Genomic DNA, 18,410 nt, shown 5'->3' with positions numbered 1-18,410 from the left:
TTAATTACGATAGATTAAAGAAATTGTTTTGACTCTTAAACAATTTCCATGTTAATTTAATTGTGAGATTTTTTTTTTCTGAGATTATATACAAATTTCGTTTTATTTAAGTTGGTTCCAAAAGAGGGGACACATCCATGGGATCAGACACTCCTCTCAAAAAGTCATAAGACTCAATAATTATCGTGGTTAACCATCGTGAATCAAAATGCCTGCAATAGGCCATAAAATAATTTTAACATTCCACCACCATAAATAAAAAATACAAAAGCCTACTATTTAATTCATTTACTTACCAAGAGATTCTGACATAATACATTTCACCTGTTTCAGACTGGAAGTTTGGAAGGACAGACCTACCTGAAGACAAAGAAGCTGGTGTCTTTAAGTGAACAGAACCTGGTTGACTGCAGCAGCAAACAAGGTAACGAAGGGTGTAACGGAGGTTGGATGGATTATGCGTTCAAGTACGTCAAGCAAAACAAGGGAATCGACACCGAGGCTTCCTACCCCTACGAGGCAGAGGTAAATTGATGAAATAGACAGAAGTTTGGCAATTGCATTGAACAATATTTTAAGCCATTTTACTCAAATTTTCAACCCTACTATTTCAACAAAACAATAATTTCCTACATTGGTCAACCTCATTGTTAGATCCTGAAGCACTCTTGTTATAACACTACGTATGACGCAGGACTGTGGTCATTAGTAATAGTAATCTAACTTTAACTTCACAGGATGACTCATGCAGATACAAGGCCAAGAACAAGGGAGCCACTTGCTCTGGCTACGTGGATGTGACTACAGGAAGTGAGAAGGCTTTGCAGCAGGCCGTGGCTAAGATTGGACCAGTGTCTGTCGCCATCGATGCCGGCCACAACTCCTTCCAGCTGTACAAGAGCGGTAATTTTAATCATAACTACACACATTGTACAACGTGTGTTATGTAGATTTTATGCCATGAGATTCTTTCTCAGTACTAAACCAAAAGATAGCAGCGAGTGTGATTAAAGCTGGTTTTCCTAGGCGCGGAAGCGGAGAGCGGAGAGAGGAACGCGGAGAGTGGAATTTTAATTAACATGGCATTCCGCTCCACTTCTAGGAAAACAGTAACATTAAATTGCCTAAGACAAGTGGAGTCCGCTCTCCGCGTTCCTCTCTCCACTAGCCGATCCCGCGCCTAGGAAAATCCAGCTTAACGTAAAGTAAAGACCATTTTTACCGCTGAACCCAAATCTTTAATTCTAGTTGTAGCTAGTTGTGATAACTTCTAGTTGTAGTGCACAGTTGAATGTGTGATGTGTGGTGTGGTGGTTCCAGGAGTGTACAAGGAGCCTTCGTGCTCCACCACGAACCTAGACCACGGAGTGTTGGCTATCGGATACGGCACTGCCAAGAAGGGAGGAGACTACTGGTTGGTGAAGAACTCCTGGGGAACCTCCTGGGGAATGAAGGGATACATCATGATGGCCAGGAACCACAAGAACATGTGTGGTATTGCCTCCAAGGCCAGCTACCCCACAGTCTAGAACATCATTATATCATGGCCAATGGCCAGCTCAACGTCCTTACTTTGTTATTATTAAGTTAAATAAAACCTGTTAGTAAATTGTATTTGCTGTTCTAATATAGACATTTTGCCCTTCATTCCATCTTTAACACCAGCTCATTTAAAAGAGTTTTTAATGAAACATTATAAAACCGAAGGATCAATAATATTTTTTCTTAAGTTTTGATATACAATGAATTAGTTACCTATATTCATTGGCAAAATATGTAAATTTTACTTTTAAATTTGAAAATTTTAAGCTAGTTTTTTTTTAAGAAAATCATTTGGTTTTAGATGAAATTATAAAATAAAAAAACATTTTAATGAGTTAATTTGTAAAATTATTCCATCAACATTTTACCTGTGCGTTTATTTCAATGAGTGATTTGTGATCAATCCTAAAAAGGGAAATATCAATGAATTTTGTAGATTGTATTTTTTTCTTAATTAAGCGTAAACTATAAGTATGTGTGAACACGTATAGATTGGAAAGGATTAATAATTCCTCATGCGAAGATAGGACAGTATGTGAAACAGGAGGACAAAAATATATAATCAAAGCTTGTAAGCAGATGTCCATACGATTGAAACGTATAATAGGTTTCAGGTGATAGACATAATACGACTTTCAATTAAGAAGCTACAACATTCAAACATAGACAGACATTTAATTTATTCAAGTCCAAAGTTAAACTACCAGCTCAAAAATTGACATTTACTCTACACTGAACAGCAAACAATGTTATCTTCAATCCACTGGTGTCAATATCTTGACTCTAGTAATCTAGCAACAGTTAAGTACTAGAACTAGAGTACTAATTATTATGATAGGACAGTCACGGATAGCTTGACTTTGATGGATTGGGTTAATCTCTAAATGAGAGAGATTGTGAAGCACTATTAAGCTTTTACATTGCGTGAAAGGAGTTTATCTTTCAGCACTGTGAACTGGAGATTGCACAATAATTATTTTTTCAAATTGCAAATAAGCTCTATTATTAACGCTAATATTAAAATTTTGTTTACTTTTCTAGTTTGAGTTTTTAAATTAACAGCCAATTAGGATAAATGGGTGTTTATATTCTTCATGTTATGTGTTCTTAAAGTGCATAATTGCGAAGGAGAACTGATACGATTTTATTTTATACAATTCTCCTACGCTAATGTTTATGAGTACATATGTTTCGGGAAGTAAGGACAATCCTCCCGTTTTCAAAAGACTCGAATGTCTCTTTACCTTCTGAAATGTAGTATTGTCAAAACACTTAGCGAAGTAAAATTGCATGATTTAAATTTTAATCGTTGTGTGTCTAAAAAACTTAAAGCAGCGGAGTGTTTTTGTAGTTAGTGTGTTAATTTGTATTAATTTGTGGAAGATATTATTAAACTGGTGCGAAAAATGTTAAATTCCATCATTTTCTAAGAAAAACATATGCATGTGCATCAATAAAGTGATGAGCCTTCATAATGGAAATTAAAATGCATTGATTGCTGGGATTGCCCAGATATCGGTCAAACAGGCAGAACCTTTACCCAACGGCACAAAGAACATTGTCCCAACCCCAGAGCAGACAAACAAAAATATACTTTCGCCCAGCATTTTATAAGATGTATAAAAATCACACCTGATGCAATCAACAATAGCGTAGAAATTCTTAATATTTGTAACAAAGAAAATAAATTAGATTCTATAGAGCAATTTGAAATATACAGAAGCTTCCAAGACAGTCACAAAACTATATTTTAAACTACGGTACTCTGAACTTTCTGGACTTTACTTTTAGACCCTCCTAAACCATGCCTACGATTCTAATAAACAATAAAATACATTTAAAACATTTTTGCAAGATGTGGAAACCACTGCAAATTACAAAAATAGACTTCTTTGTCAAGGCGCGGAGGAAATCGCACGCCAAGGAACAACGACCGGTGACTGTGACTACTTACTCTTGCTTGGGCTCCTAGCATGTGCTCCTTGCTTTTTCAGTGTTACCAGCTGATCATTTATGTATTATGATTTTTTGTGTTATTGTTTTGATTTTAAAAATTAAACTTTTCTAAACTAACAAAACCTAACCAAACTTGCTGTATAATTTCATGAATAGGTTTCATAAGGGATATGGGGACGCCATTCCTGGCTTTGTGAGTATTCGTGACTGCATTAATTATTTTTAAGGTAGGATTGGGATGAATATTTACACAAGAGATTGAGTCTCACTTGTAAGTACGGAGACGCCACAACCTAATTTTGAACGTGTGAACTTGGACCTGTTGCCTCTGTAGTCATATCTACCAATGAAATCCCAGTTCAGAGTTGCCGGTATATTTAGTTATGTTTGTCTCCACTTAGGCTATGATATCATAGGATGATGAGCTTTAATAGATAGCTCAATCATGTTTTTCATAGTCCATTAACATTTTGAAAATATACGTTCAGATTTAATGGCACTCCGTTAGAATTCCAAGAGATCATTTTGTTATGTAAGTTATCAAATATTTCCTAAATTAACAAAGTTTTAACGTACAAATGCAAACATTAAATAGAATACAGAATATTGAATTAATCTGGATAAAAGTTTCCACATGAAAGTAGTTTACAATTACGAAAGTTAGTTATGAAGGTTAGTGAAAAAGTAAATTTGCTTTCAATTGAGAAGGTAAAAAAGATTTAGTCGAAAAAACCACAAAGCAATACATAGTTATGAACGCCGAACGAAAAGTTATACGATCAATTAAAAAGAACGATTTTAATTTACCTACCATGTTTAGACTGAATAGCCCTCAAATTAATCTGCTTTATACGTGATTCGTAAACACGTAAATCAATTCTATGCTGTCAGGTAAACATCATGTTCCGTAATAGAAGCAGTTAACTTGAAATTGATTAAAAGTAAATTGGTTCATTTTCGAACTACACCTTTAATACTCCCGAAAATATTACAGCAGAAGTTTGCTTAAAATACGTACGTAGGCGGTGTCCCAATACCAATTGGGGATGAGTTCACAATATTATTTAAATAATACGGTCTCCATTTGACGAGGCTAAGCTTATGAGCTATCTTATAAGTTTGTCCCCGTAAAATGGAAATTGGATACAATATTAACAAGATAGCTAAGTAGGCAGCGGTAAGTGGTGACAGCACATAGTACAAAGAATAACAACAAGTGATATATTAGTACTTTATCAAAAATGGCAATAACTTAGTAACAATAGCACGAACAATAATAACAAAATAAACAGTATCAAAGGGTAACAATAACAATCCTATAATCTAAAACAAGCACGTGTACGGGAAAACTTTTATATTCGTCCAAGGATTTTTAATTTTTTTGTTTATTATGGGATATTTGGCCACGAAAAAATTGATTCGATCTGGTTACAAGGCTAGGGAAAATCAAGTTTCTGCCCTACAGCCCTTTAAAGTGTCCACGTTATTGTCAATACCATTTTGTAGCTACAGTCAATAAAACAGCTCATAAATGTGATGTTTATAGCAATCGTTGTATTTTTAAAGGTTTATTAAAATGTTTTCTTTGTATAATTTAAAATGTGTTCACATTGATCAACGTGAATAACTAAAATCTAACAATTTAACTTATCCAATAAATTTAGTGTTTGTTTCAATCCGAGCAAAGCTCAACATCCTGGTACTAACAGTTAAAATGACAAGACAAAGTTAATGAGAGTATTTAACTATTTATAAAACGAGAATAAGTTTATTGGACAGCTTTTAAAGAGTTCCTAGAACATCAATTTTCTGAAGGACTTTCCAGGACTTTTTTTAACGACAGCGATTACCAAAGATGTATTCTCTCACTGATAAATGTCTCTCATTATCAATTGTCCATAAATTAAATGTCCCTACGGTAATGTTTTTATCCTATACTAAAGTAGTTTCTTTTTTTACAATGAATGCCAGCCTCGTTTAATTTTCTGTTTCTCCTGACCACATAGTTATTTAGCCTGTTCGTGGAATTTACCTTGCTAAACAACATGTGAGTCGATACGGTAAAAGAGTGAATTTATTGATTTATTTTAGTGGCCAAAGACAAGATTGTGGATGTCCATTTCACTGCGCTACCAACTGAGCCGTCAACTCACATTGTGTGAATGTACAAAGTATTTTGCATTTTACAACGAAATTTCACAAACAAGCGCAATGCCATTAAATTCTTAAAATATGTTTGAAAACCTACGCAACATTACAGCTTAAAGTGAGTGTAAATGCAAGACCCAGGAGATAATCCTCAACTTAACAACTTGTATAAGCTCAGAACTTCACCCAGATATCTTTATGTTTCCTTCCTGTCGTTACGACCAAACGTTCCATCTGTGTAACGGAGCGCATTTCAACTGTAATAACTTTGAATATTTACATACAAAGGTTTTATACCAGTTCTTACAGATTTCCTCAAATGCTTATTTTAATTTGCAAGTACTCTATCTTTAGTATAATCTACACATAATTTTGTAGTTTATATTTAGATAAACATAGCCTGTTATACCTACTATTTTTCATATTAGAACTGCTAGTTTACAAATAGACGTTTAGCCTCCGGATTTCTGTATTATATCATTGACTTTTGGATACTGAAGATTATAATTAAAATTCTGTTATGCCTGTATATTTATCCTTAGTATCTTTGAACTTTGGTAACCAGCTACAAATGAAGTAATGGTTTTCACTACTTATATGCGAGGTTGTTCAAAATAAGAACCGTAACTAGTTGCTACCACAGCATCCAAGGATTTCTATGTGATATTGTAAAACATTATAAACGCAACAGGGTTTATCAATGTACTACGTATGCGTAAACATATTTAATATAGGCCTATATATGTTAAGCCCAACCCAAAACATTATTTATGATAACTTTCCCGGAGACCAGACTTTAACGATAACATGTTTTTAAAGATCGACTATATTAAATTCATATACAGTATTACCTGGGTTCAAAAGCTATTGAGCTCATAAGTCAAACTAAATTAATTTCGGAACTCTTTCAGCTCCTACAAAGACTACGAGTATGTTATAAAGTAATATTCTCCCAAAGCAAAATCTCCTTTGATGATTTTTAATTAGGGAATGTTAGTACATAAAAGTCTTGAAACATATACCTTTATAATGTTTTAACAAGACGATACATTTTTAAACCTACGCCTAGTTAATCTCATATTCATTTTGCTATTTGAGTTTTATAATCAAACTTAAAAATTGATTTCGTATCGTATATCCTCACATATACATCGGTACATTTATATCCTCCAATTTACATCCTTATATGTAATTTGTGTGTGTAAAATGAGTGATAAACTTTTATCTTGCACTTCTATTTTAAATACAAAGAATAAAAAGGAATTGACAATGTAAAAAGGCAAACCTATTGATCCCCAAACAATTTTTTATTTTAATTTTGTCACAGAGTAAGTTAGGCATCCAATGAATCGAATCCATTATGTGTTGGAATAAGTCAGAAATATTCAAAACGTTTGTTTGAGACTGACCGAATGTGTCTACGATGTTGATGTTTCGGAATATTATATGTAATCGATAACAACGCTTTTGTGTACTTTCTCCTAAACTCATCTCTTGTTCAACTACTATTACACAGTCAGTTTTCTATTTTTTACGTTAAATATAATTTTACTTTTGGATATTTAAATATACAAATATTACGTCATGTAATAAATTTTAGCAATATTTCATTTTGGTTCCATGTAAAGGTAATAGCAATATACAATGGATCTTCTTTAACTCATATGAATGCCACAGAGGTATAAAACAATAAAAAAAGTATTTCATTCGAGCAAATTTCTACCAAAGTAAAGTCAAATTAAGACCCAAACCACCTCTGAAAGTGAAAGTTCAAGGTGACGCTGTCTTTTGTAAATTAAATTCCAACCTGACAGAAACAAATGGCTTTAGAAAAATATTGCTTTTATTTAACTTTACCATCGTAAACAATCTGATATTGAAAACACATTTTCTTTCACTTAACTCTTAATAATCCTCCCCAGTATTACAAAAGTACTAAAATGTTGCATTCACGATTGTGTCTAATACTTTAAAATTGATTTCGTGTTTAACTATTAAATGCTCTCTTTTTGGGATCTAACAAACCGATTGATTTGTCTTTCAAACAAAACATTGTGTTGCAGGTTTGAAAACATTTTATTAGATGTAAAAAAATCTAAATGGAATATTTAGAGAAACAATAATTAATAATTTTTGTGCAGGGCATTTAGTAAATGGGCATGTGTACAAAAAAAAACGTAAACCATAATACGAATGTACAATTTATATATCAAATTGAATAAATATCACACAGTTAAGAAAATAAAGTAAAGTCAATTGATAAAAAATTTTGAAATTAGAAAATATCCCCGCTAATATCCCAGCTATATAAAGTATAGCTGTACCGGGTCTAGGTATGGGAAATTCACTAAAATTAAACACATTACTACTTTTCTCTTAGCTTAAATTATGCTTGTCTATGATCTCGTATGCAGAAAAACTCCCAACAAAGTAGCTCCTTCAGCTTTTATTGAAGGCAAATTTTTTTCACTCAGAGTGGATTCATGTGTTAATTTGTTTAATCATACAAGTTTGTTAATTTTATAAGTAGTTTTATAATTAAAGTAATTCTCTAATAATATAATTTACCTTGTTTTTTATTTAAATATATTACCACTTGATATTTATTATTAAATAGTACTTAAGATAATATATAAAAATAAATCATTCGAAACAGTTAGTTTGCGTAAAAAGAGCAACCTAAATCTGAAATAAAATAACAACGAAGAGAGAAAAAGTTTACTTTAAGAAACGCAAAAGTTTTATGAGTTTAGTTTTAAATTATACTTGAGTATTAAAGACATTGGATTCACTGAGAATTGAGATTTTATCTCAATACTTGAATAAGCTTTGGCCGAACTAAAATTAAATCCAAGATTTCTTGGGGAAACTTTGGAAATCTTTGTGTTCTCATAACTTCTGTAATATAAGTCTGGGTGGATTGATTTTTCCAAATATATTCACTTTAGATGTATCACGGGATCGTAGTGAAAAAATAAAGTATATAGTAATTAATGATTTTTTTTGTAATATTACGTATCATTTTGTAAACGAATGAAACACACCATGCTGAGTAAGAACATAATATGTTCACCAAAACCACAAACATCTTTGTAGTCCTAATTCCACCAGTTTCGGGGAGCGAGCTGGTCTAGTGTCGGAGCGCAGGACTTCGGTCCCCAAAGTCCCACGTTCAAAACCCGACAATCCCCAACGTATTTTATCTAAGGGAAAGTGCCGTAACCTCCTAGGCATAGCCTGAAGTAATGTAAAATGTTATTCTGGGCTCTAGTCTGGTTGTGCTCTAGCAAAGTAAAAGAGATATAACATAAGTTTTTTTCTATTAATTTCAACTTATCAGTTTAGATGGAGAGGCCACCTAGGTACGAAACCGAAATATGAGTTAAGGATGAGTGTAGAATGGTGTTAGATTATCTACGTAGCATTGTTACTGACTAAGATCAGCTGGTTTGTAAGTCAGGATCGTTTATTTAAAGCCCAATGTTTAGGATCATTTATGTCCGGTTTCAAACCATCAATAAGCTCCTGACCTTTCTCAGGATTGTACCGGCCACTTTTAAATGCTATGCGAGCACTAAAACCACTTAGCTACTCAGCCAGTATATATCTAAGGATAAAGCAAAATCAGTAGGATGCAAAACCTGCAAACATCTGCAAAGATGCACGTCCTGCAATCAAAAATCATTGTAGATTTAACTTGAGAACAAAAGAAACTTGGTAAAAAATATGTCCATATAACATCATTGGTCAAGTCCTTTTAAAACTTATACCAACTTAAAGGATCTCACAAGTAGGCCTAGTCCAAGATGTTCAGAATACTCAAAAGAATATAATACAATTACCTTTTTTCTTTTACTAGAAAGAACATAGTGTAAAACTGAACGTTAATGATTAACAGTTGTTAAAACTTGTGACCATATTGTACACCATGTTGATAATCAAAAATAATCTTATAATAAAATACCGCTTTAAATTGGCTACTGCTGGTAGTAGATATATTATTTTACAAAACAGTTTATTTCCGGGTTAATTCCAATGCTTCTACATACACTGTTAAAACTAATCCTGTAAAACAAATTTTCAAATGCTCAACTCTACTGCAAACTGTTAGAATATAATAACTTTGCTTCGTGTAATCCTTGCTTTTGCAAGAGACAACTGCGCGAGAGGAAATTTCTATGCAATTGGCGCACTTTACTTTAACTTGGCAAATTATGTAAATTCTGGATGCAGTGAATAGAAGAAGTTGTAGAAAGAACTATAACGTTTATAAAATGCAGAGCTTTTGTATCTCTTATTTTGACATTTCTTTTATTTTACAATGTTAAACTATATTTTTCTAAGTCTGCAATGGAAAAATGATAAAAAACACGATAATAGGTAAATTCCAATAACAGCCTATTTTAAGAATCATATTTCGTAGGAAATTTTCATATTATTATTATTATTATAGAAAATAATGTTTTATAATTATTTATGTTTGAAATATCCTTTGCTATAAAATGTTATAAATGGACGATTTCATAGGAAATTTTTGATTCATTTAGTAATAACATGTAAACATTGGTGCTGTTCGTGTAACAGGGACCATACCAATATTTAAGAATAGAAAACACTATGTTTTATCCAAAAGAGATCTAACACAACATTGGTGAAATGGAAGCATTACGGTAATCTACAAAACAAAACAGACTACATTAAACTTTGAGAAAGGGATTTCTTTATATTTCCCTCGAGCGTTGTAAATATCCTTACCTTCAACGCAACAGCTTTGTCATTCCACCATAAATATGCAAGCCTCTATTTATAGCATTGTGTAAACTTAAGATTATTTTATTTATTCACATTATAGACAAGTATTTTCTTAGCTATTTAGTGATATTTAAACAGTTTAGACGTTTAATAGATGTTTTTTTTTACCACGGGAATACCCATATATACGTAGGCCTACAATAAGTTAAATTGACATCTCGATGAACTAGAATAACAAATAAGTATAAATATTTTATTATTACACGCGTAATTAGTCAAGAAAGAAGTTGTCACTTCAAAAGAAGTGGGGTTACAGCCACAGTTATACAAGAATCAACCGATAATATTGATGTAATGAAAATGGGTGTTCATCTTAGGTCATCAGACAACAAAAAAATTACATAGTAAATGAGGCCATTGGTGCTGGACAAATTTACAGGGAGGTGCATAAATTCTAAGAATGTGGTGTGTGGAATGTGGTGGTGGAATGTGGTGCGTGTGGGGGGTAGGCCCAACGACGGCAACAGCCCAGTTACGCGAAAGAACCTGAAACCTTAAAATCAAGAAACTGGGTTGATTCTAATCAAGAAGTTGTCCTTGACACCACACGTGGACCGTGTCTGCAAGCTTACGTCTGACGGAATAGGGTTCGCAGTTCAACGCGATACGTCTACTCCGTGTCGTTGAAGTTTCGGCTGTAGACTACAAAGCTCCGGCCGAGGGAAGAAGCTGCTGTCAGCTCAAAACACAAGTCTTCGATGTGCCATCGGGTCTCTGTAGCACTCGAGAACATCGGTATCAGGGTTGCAGCGCATACCTTAACCATCAGAGACTACGTCGATGGACAGACAGCGAAGTTCGACTAGACATCAGAAGAGTTGGACCTCCTCCGCCAAGCAGTTCCGCTACTCCATCCCGAGAAGATTGACTAGCTACAACACACCACTAACTATTGACATACAGCTGAGCTGTCAAGGCACATAGTTTCCAGAGGCTATTACTCTAAGAGTAGTCAACGCCTCAAGTGACATCCCATCACAGCTTGTAACAATTCAATATTGTTACTGATATTTTCATAGAATAATTTAATTGTCACATATGTTTTTCCTTTTATTTATATGTCAATTCATCTCCCTTTATCAAATCTTGTGTAATATGGCCAAACAGACCAATAGGTAATTGATTCAATACAATATAATATAGAAAATTTTCAAATAACCTAATTTCATGTAAATATATAATAGCCTGTAACTTGTTGTAACAAAATTGCTTCAAATTCAATATAATTTTACTTAAATAACTTTTCAAAATTCAATTTCAGCTCTCTAGCAAATTAAAATTGTTATATGTGTGAACAGTGGCCTACAATTTTCTGTGATAAAGTCAGCATTGACATATGTGAGTGCAACAAATCATCAAACCTTTTTCACTTCCAATAGAGCTCAGCTTCTGTGAAGATATAAATTGTAAACTGCATATTGTAATATCAAAATTTATAAAAAAAAGTGCCCATATTTGGAATAAATTAGTGAAATTTGATTAAAGAAGATTCCTCCTTGTTAAAAACATTAATAATTACAACATCAACAAATTTAACTTTGAAGAAGACATCAATTTTGGTGAGATCACTCCAGTAGACATTTTCTTTCCTTGGAAGCCGTTATAAAATTTTTAGACCTAATTTTTGGAACATTTGTATTAACATTCAAAGTCAAGAACTAATAGAAGCTTATTCAGAACTTTAATTAATTCAACCAATCAGAAAATAATTTGAACATAATTTATATTTCAAAACAAAATTTAATTAGGCTATATAATCACAAGATTAAATTCAAACGCCGCTCGATCACCCCACCTGAGATAAAGATCCATGTAATATAAACCCTGAACCTAAATAAGAACTATTGTAATAGGCCTAGCCTAAAGCGTTAATTAGTAAATTCATTTCCCACTCTTTGTATAAACTTTTATTGTGAACCCTTTCTTTTCTTTTACCATTAATTTTGTATTGTAATTAAATAAATGTAAATTTAGATACTGTACATGGAGTTTCCATTGTATCCTTTACTTTAAGGTTGATTATAAGCTAAACAGACTTTTTCAGTACGTGAGCGTTCTTCTGTAAAGAGTAAAAAAAACTGTGTAAAACCTTTTTTTCGTCCATTACGCATTTTATATAGTATGAAATGCAGGACTATTTAGGAGAATATATCACAAAACTATTAACAAAATACTCTACCCTTTTAGTATTCGAACATCAAGATAATTTACCGTTGGATTGTTTGTATTAATTCCCTTTTTAATTTAAATCATCTTTGTCTAGCGTAACAGTCAACATTTTACTGCAAAAAAGGCGGTAAGAAATGTCTTTTACTATAGTAGTTTATAAACTTTTAAAAAATATGAACGTAAATTAAATGTATAAGTACTCTGAAGTCAGCTCTACATATTTTTTCTTTATTTTTTTGTAGACGATATTTCGCTGATCCCGTATTAAAACTGTGTTTAATTTGAGAGAAAGCTGTGTAGGGATAAAATACGACACTAATAAGGTTTAAATTACCTGGCTTCTGTCATCGATCCTCGGTATAGTTTTAAGAAACTACAGCTGTTTCATGCCTTACATTGGCACATCATCACGTTTGGTGAACGCCAGCTCTTCTATAAAATATCCCTCGGAGATGAGATCGTTATGGTTTTACGAAACACATGTAGACACACACGAAAACACGCACGAAACATTTAAACACTAATAATTAATAAACTACTGCGAAACGTGATGCGGCGCCGGTGATGGATAAGTCGCGACTGTCACGTGTCGGCAGCGTTGACCCCTACCCCTGTTCTATCCTTATCTTCTCTTTCTTTGGTTTGACAATCAGATATCAGAATGGCCGTGTTGTAAATTATGTTAGACTCAAAGGACTGCTTTTCGTTCAAAATATGATGTGGTTGTTCTTTTGATGCCTTATATATTTCGTATTCTTCTATTGTGTCCATATGGCGTCCTTTGTTGCAAAAATGTAAAATATCTAGATTATTATGAATGTCTGTATAGTTATGGTTCGTGGCTGTTAGGTGGTTGGAAAAAGCTGATTTAGAGTTCTTTTTTGGTAGGTGTTCTTTAAATCGGGTTGTGAAAGATCTGGCAGTTTGTCCTATGTAAAAGCTGGGACAGTTGTCACATTTTAATCTATAGATTCCGGTTTTGTTGTTGTTGTCTGTGTGGGACTTGCTCTTGGCTCTGACCAATGACGACAGCTTGTTCGTAGTCTTGAACGATATTGCTATATCATTTTTTGCCAGTTCTTTTCGTAAAGTAGGCCTATCATTTAACAGCTTAATCATTTTAACAGCTGTAGTTTCTTAAAACTATACCGAGGATCGATGACAGAAGCCAGGTAATTTAAACCTTATTAGTGCTAATTTTAACGATCCAGTGGCCAACCATCATGAAATAAAATACGAACTGAGAGTTTAATGTGGACCAAACATGTCACATGCAGATGTGCTAAGATTAGAATTTGTATGTGATATCTGACTACGGAAATGGACTTTACCTATCTGGAAATTTATTTACCTCCGTGCGAGGAAAAATATGAACAAATATATCCTATTTTACATTAAATAAATAAATAAAAGAAAGAAAAATTCATTGAGTCGTTTTTAATGTAATTTCATTTTAATGTAATGTTCATGATAAGTGTTCTGTACATAATAGTTAGAATTGTTATGTTATAATGAGAATTGATGAAGAAGATGGATTAGTCCAATGTTATGATAAAAAATATGTTTAAGTTAAATAAAATTTTTTTTTCTATTGTTAAAGACAACATTTTGCTGATTCCGTAATTTTTAATTTTAAAATTTGTTAAATACCCGTACAAAGATTCCTATGTAGAAATTACATTTCTCAAATAGATATTTTCTTATTCCATTAAGAAAAACCTACCATAAGTTAGTGTTTGTTAAAGATAAAATTCAAAACTTGGTGAAAATGATTATGATTTTTTTTTGTAAAGGTTAGGTGAACTATTTATATGCCTCATCAGGTATTATTAATGACGATAAACTTAGGGATACCGCGATAGGAAATCTAATCATCTTTTGTGGTCACAGCAGCTTTAACATCCACCCAAAGAATTAATGACTTTGTGGCAAAATAAACAGTCCTAAAATGGACTTTTTAAAATAGTAAATCCTTCACGTGATCAACCATAAAAATTACATAAATATCTCTTCGGAAATAAGTTTTATGAACTTTTGCTGTTTATATATTTTTATTATTTCATTTTGCTGGTCAACGCAAACTTACTAGTTAATCCTGTGATGCAACTTTTCAGCTTGGTCGATAATGTGTAAAAATAGAGCATTGCTAGTAAGGAACAAACCATACACCTTGTGAAAGCTCAAATATTCACCCAGATGGCAAGCGCACTCAATCGTGTTAAAGAATGTTCTTAAACTTATATTCTACTAAAGATTAAACAATATACAGGGTGTTGAAAATGTCTGGAACCAGCATTATATCTGGTGAGTGGTTAAAGAAATACAACTGATATTTTGTGTACGGATATACCATGGTTTTACCTATCTTTTGGTGCCTTATGACATTTTGTACCACTTATAGGGAACGTCCTGTGGAGGATGCAGTAAAAAGTTTTAATGAAAGCCTATGGTAAATGATACATCATTTAAAAGGCCATTTTTTTCTGAGTAAGGAGCCACAAGTTTCATCTCAAAAGGACCACCCTAGCGAAAATGGTGACTGTTTGAAGTTTTTGAAAATAATTGAATTTTAAATTTCAAACAGTCGCCATTTTTGCTAGGGTGGTCCTTTTGAGATGAAACTTGTGGCTCCTTACTCAGAAAAAAATGGCCTTTAAAATGATGTATCATTTACCATAGGCTTCCATTAAAACTTTTTACTGCATCCTCCACAGGACGTTCCCTATAAGTGGGTTTTTAAATTTCAAACGGTCGCCATTTTTGCTAGGGTGGTCCTTTTGAGATGAAACTTGTGGCTCCTTACTCAGAAAAAAATGGCCTTTAAAATGATGTATCATTTACCATAGGCTTCCATTAAAACTTTTTACTGCATCCTCTACGGGACGTTCCCTATAAGTGGTAAAAAATTTCATAAGGCACCAAAAGATAGGTAAAACCATAGTATATCCGTATACAAAATATCAGTTGTTTTTCTTTAACCACTCACCAGATATAATGTTGGTTCCAGACATTTTCAACACCCTGTATATATTAAAGTATTTCTTTTTACCTCATACTAAAACATCATATTGATTATTGTAAAACTATCTTACTTAAAAACGTTGCTTTCACAACTAAATGAAAGTTAAGTGTTTTGAAAGCTCAGTGTTAAAAGCTTTGACTTATATTTTATACAAAACTTCTTACCAAAGTGTTCCTAATAACACATGCATGAGGTTTCTTCAACAACAATATACAATTTGCAGTAATTTTGTTTCTGCTATGAATTTTGCGGAAATACCACCTTTAACTGGTGTTTTGTAGAAATTTGAAGTTTGAATGAGAAACCTATAAAAAAGCATATAACATCAGATTTAAATATTTTTCATGTACTTACTGTATCACGACATCACAAAATTACACAAATTATTTAAAAATATCTCTTGTTGGTTAGAAAATATTTTATTTACTAAAATGAGGCAAAATGAGGCGAGAGAGGTTTAGGCGCACCTGTGTACACACTTTGGACAGTTGGTAATCCTGCAGCTGAAATACTATGTTGTTTAGGTTGGTAACACCTGCCGTGAAGTACGAGGTATAAAAGGTACAATATGATCGTATCAAAGATATATTGATAATCTTACAACGATTGTATATGAACAATTCAATACCTTGCTTTAGTTCGTGAAACATATTAGACAATATGATACTACAGATAGTTCAAAGGAAATTATACCAATTATACAAAAACTTTGTCCCACGCTCACATTCTAGGACGTAAGTGTTTCCAGGCTAGTGAGTAGAGGAGGTTTTTAGTGAGTAGTCTCTGGGCCTTGGAGTCCCACACTACAGGTTAGCTACCTGTGTGCATTTCCCCTTCTCACTACAAAAAATGAAACAAAATAAACTCTAAATTTGCTTAGTAATACACATAACCGTCTCGCTCTTTCAAATAATTATAGTTTGTTTAATATTATAGTATATTTAAAAAGAACTGCACGATTCTATATTAATTGTTACGGGCTACACTATATTCCCTTTTTAGATTAGCCAACCAACCTCTTGAAAAAAAGATTACAGTTCCTCTTTAATTTCTACAGAACTCTCGGTATTAGGGTTCATGTATTAACTGTTTCGGGTTCACCTTCCTAATTTACTAAACTCTGACAAGTGTAATAAAATACATAGTATAATATGGGAGAAAGCTGGCCGAGGGGTAAAGCATGGGACTGCGGTCCCCAAGGTCCCGGGCTCAAATCCCGCAAATCACCTATAAATGTCGTCTAATTGACCACGAGAACTAGCAAGAAGCTCTGTGAGAATCGGGTTTGAGCTAGAACCTGTAAGATTGATAAAATTGCTTAAATAAAGTTCCTTTATCATTGATTAGTCCTAACTGCCTCTATAAAGACCAACACTTCTTTATCCTAATCTCAATATCGTCAAAAGAATCAGCAAAAGATGCTCAAACCCTTCTTTAGGGCAAAACTGCAAATTTTTTTTACCACACTATAATGTGTTTGGCTGTATTACATACGTTAATTGGTGGCTGAAAGTTACGTTTTGCTGACCATGCCAGCTGTCATCGTAATTTGGGGGCCGAGCAGGTTTTTACATCCCGGGGCCGCAAAATCCGCTGTCCGCTTACTTGCTTAAATACACAATCAAAATCTATAGCATTGCAATAAAATTGTGTTATTGTCACCGTTGCCTAGCAACTATTTATTTTTATTTTTGCTGATTCCTCAAATTATTTCTTCACATAACCTTAAATCTGCAGTTGTGTTGACTATCAGTGTGCATTATTATATTGGTGAATAGTGGTAATAGGGTATAGTGTGGTGAAAAATAGCGTTCGTACCACGGACCGAAATGGTTTTGCAGCTCTCAATCGATTTCGTCTCAAACTTAAAAACTATCTCGAGCCGACAAAACCTCATTTTTGGCCCTAGGTACGAAATATACTATTACTGGGTATGGATTCTTCCGATCACTTATAAGAATATTTACATAATAACTACGCATTGCATAATGATTAATTACTCGTATTTATTCATGAAGGCATCAATATTCATTACACGTACTATGTGAATTGGTTTTTTCACTATGCCTCAGTAAATAATTATGATCAGTTTTAATTAATTTATGCAAAAGTATGTAAGCAGCATTAAGATATTATATTTTTTTACTTCCAGCTACTCGATGATTGTTTAAAAAAAATTCATTCAGTTTAATGGGTGATTTTGAGATAGTAAAACATCTTGGTTCCATTTTACACGCTATGGTTTATTTTGATGAATTTCTCAATTTTAAACACTTCTCTCTTATTCATGACTCTGCTTAAAGTGATGAAAGGCGCGTGAGTGTTTCATTGAATATAAGCACGAACTTGAAGCATACATTAGTTTAGCAGTAACAACCCAATTTCAACGTATGAAGGACTTAATTAATTCTACTCCTGAGATTTAGTCTCTAAAACTCCACACGTCAAAGTAAATTTCGGTAAAGCATTTAGTCAAATGAAGAAGTTGTTATGTTAAAACAAAGTTTTATTTATGTAAAATATTTAAATACATAGTGTTTTTTTTTTTTTTTTATGGAATGCTGCTTTTTTTAGATAACACACATAGTTCAAAACATGTTCATCTCTCAAAGTATAATAGCTTTTTGGAACATTTTTCCAACTTTGAAGACGGCGTTACATAAATTTGTAATAAACCCAAAACACTTTAAATAAAAACAGGCTTAATCCGTCCATTTCTTTTGTAAATGAACCTAAATATTTTCAATAATCTTATTGTTGA

The 18,410-nt window shown here is 33.0% G+C and overlaps 1 protein-coding gene across 3 annotated transcripts in view; it reads left to right on the top strand.

Annotated features, from left to right (window-relative positions):
* Positions 1 to 18,410, top strand: part of LOC128996451 (procathepsin L-like) — a 28,575-nt gene that overhangs the window by 4,650 nt on the left and 5,515 nt on the right. For 2 of the 3 annotated variants that reach the window (XM_054421791.1, XM_054421789.1), the window contains exons 5-7: positions 334 to 525; positions 738 to 903; positions 1,321 to 1,614. The exons of the other annotated variant lie outside the window; for it this stretch is intronic. In XM_054421791.1, coding sequence (XP_054277766.1) covers positions 334 to 525; positions 738 to 903; positions 1,321 to 1,529 — 567 coding nt within the window. In that variant the 3' untranslated portion in view covers positions 1,530 to 1,614. Of the gene's footprint in view, positions 1 to 333; positions 526 to 737; positions 904 to 1,320; positions 1,615 to 18,410 lie in introns of those variants that run through there. 3 annotated transcript variants of the gene reach the window in all.

This window comes from Macrosteles quadrilineatus, unplaced genomic scaffold (genome assembly GCF_028750875.1).
Source record: "Macrosteles quadrilineatus isolate MER2022 unplaced genomic scaffold, UCM_ALF_1.0 Scaffold_6__1_contigs__length_79288215, whole genome shotgun sequence".
NCBI classification, from domain to species: domain Eukaryota; kingdom Metazoa; phylum Arthropoda; class Insecta; order Hemiptera; family Cicadellidae; genus Macrosteles; species Macrosteles quadrilineatus.
Note: the sequence above shows the minus strand (reverse complement) of the source record. Positions and strands in the feature narration are given on the sequence as shown.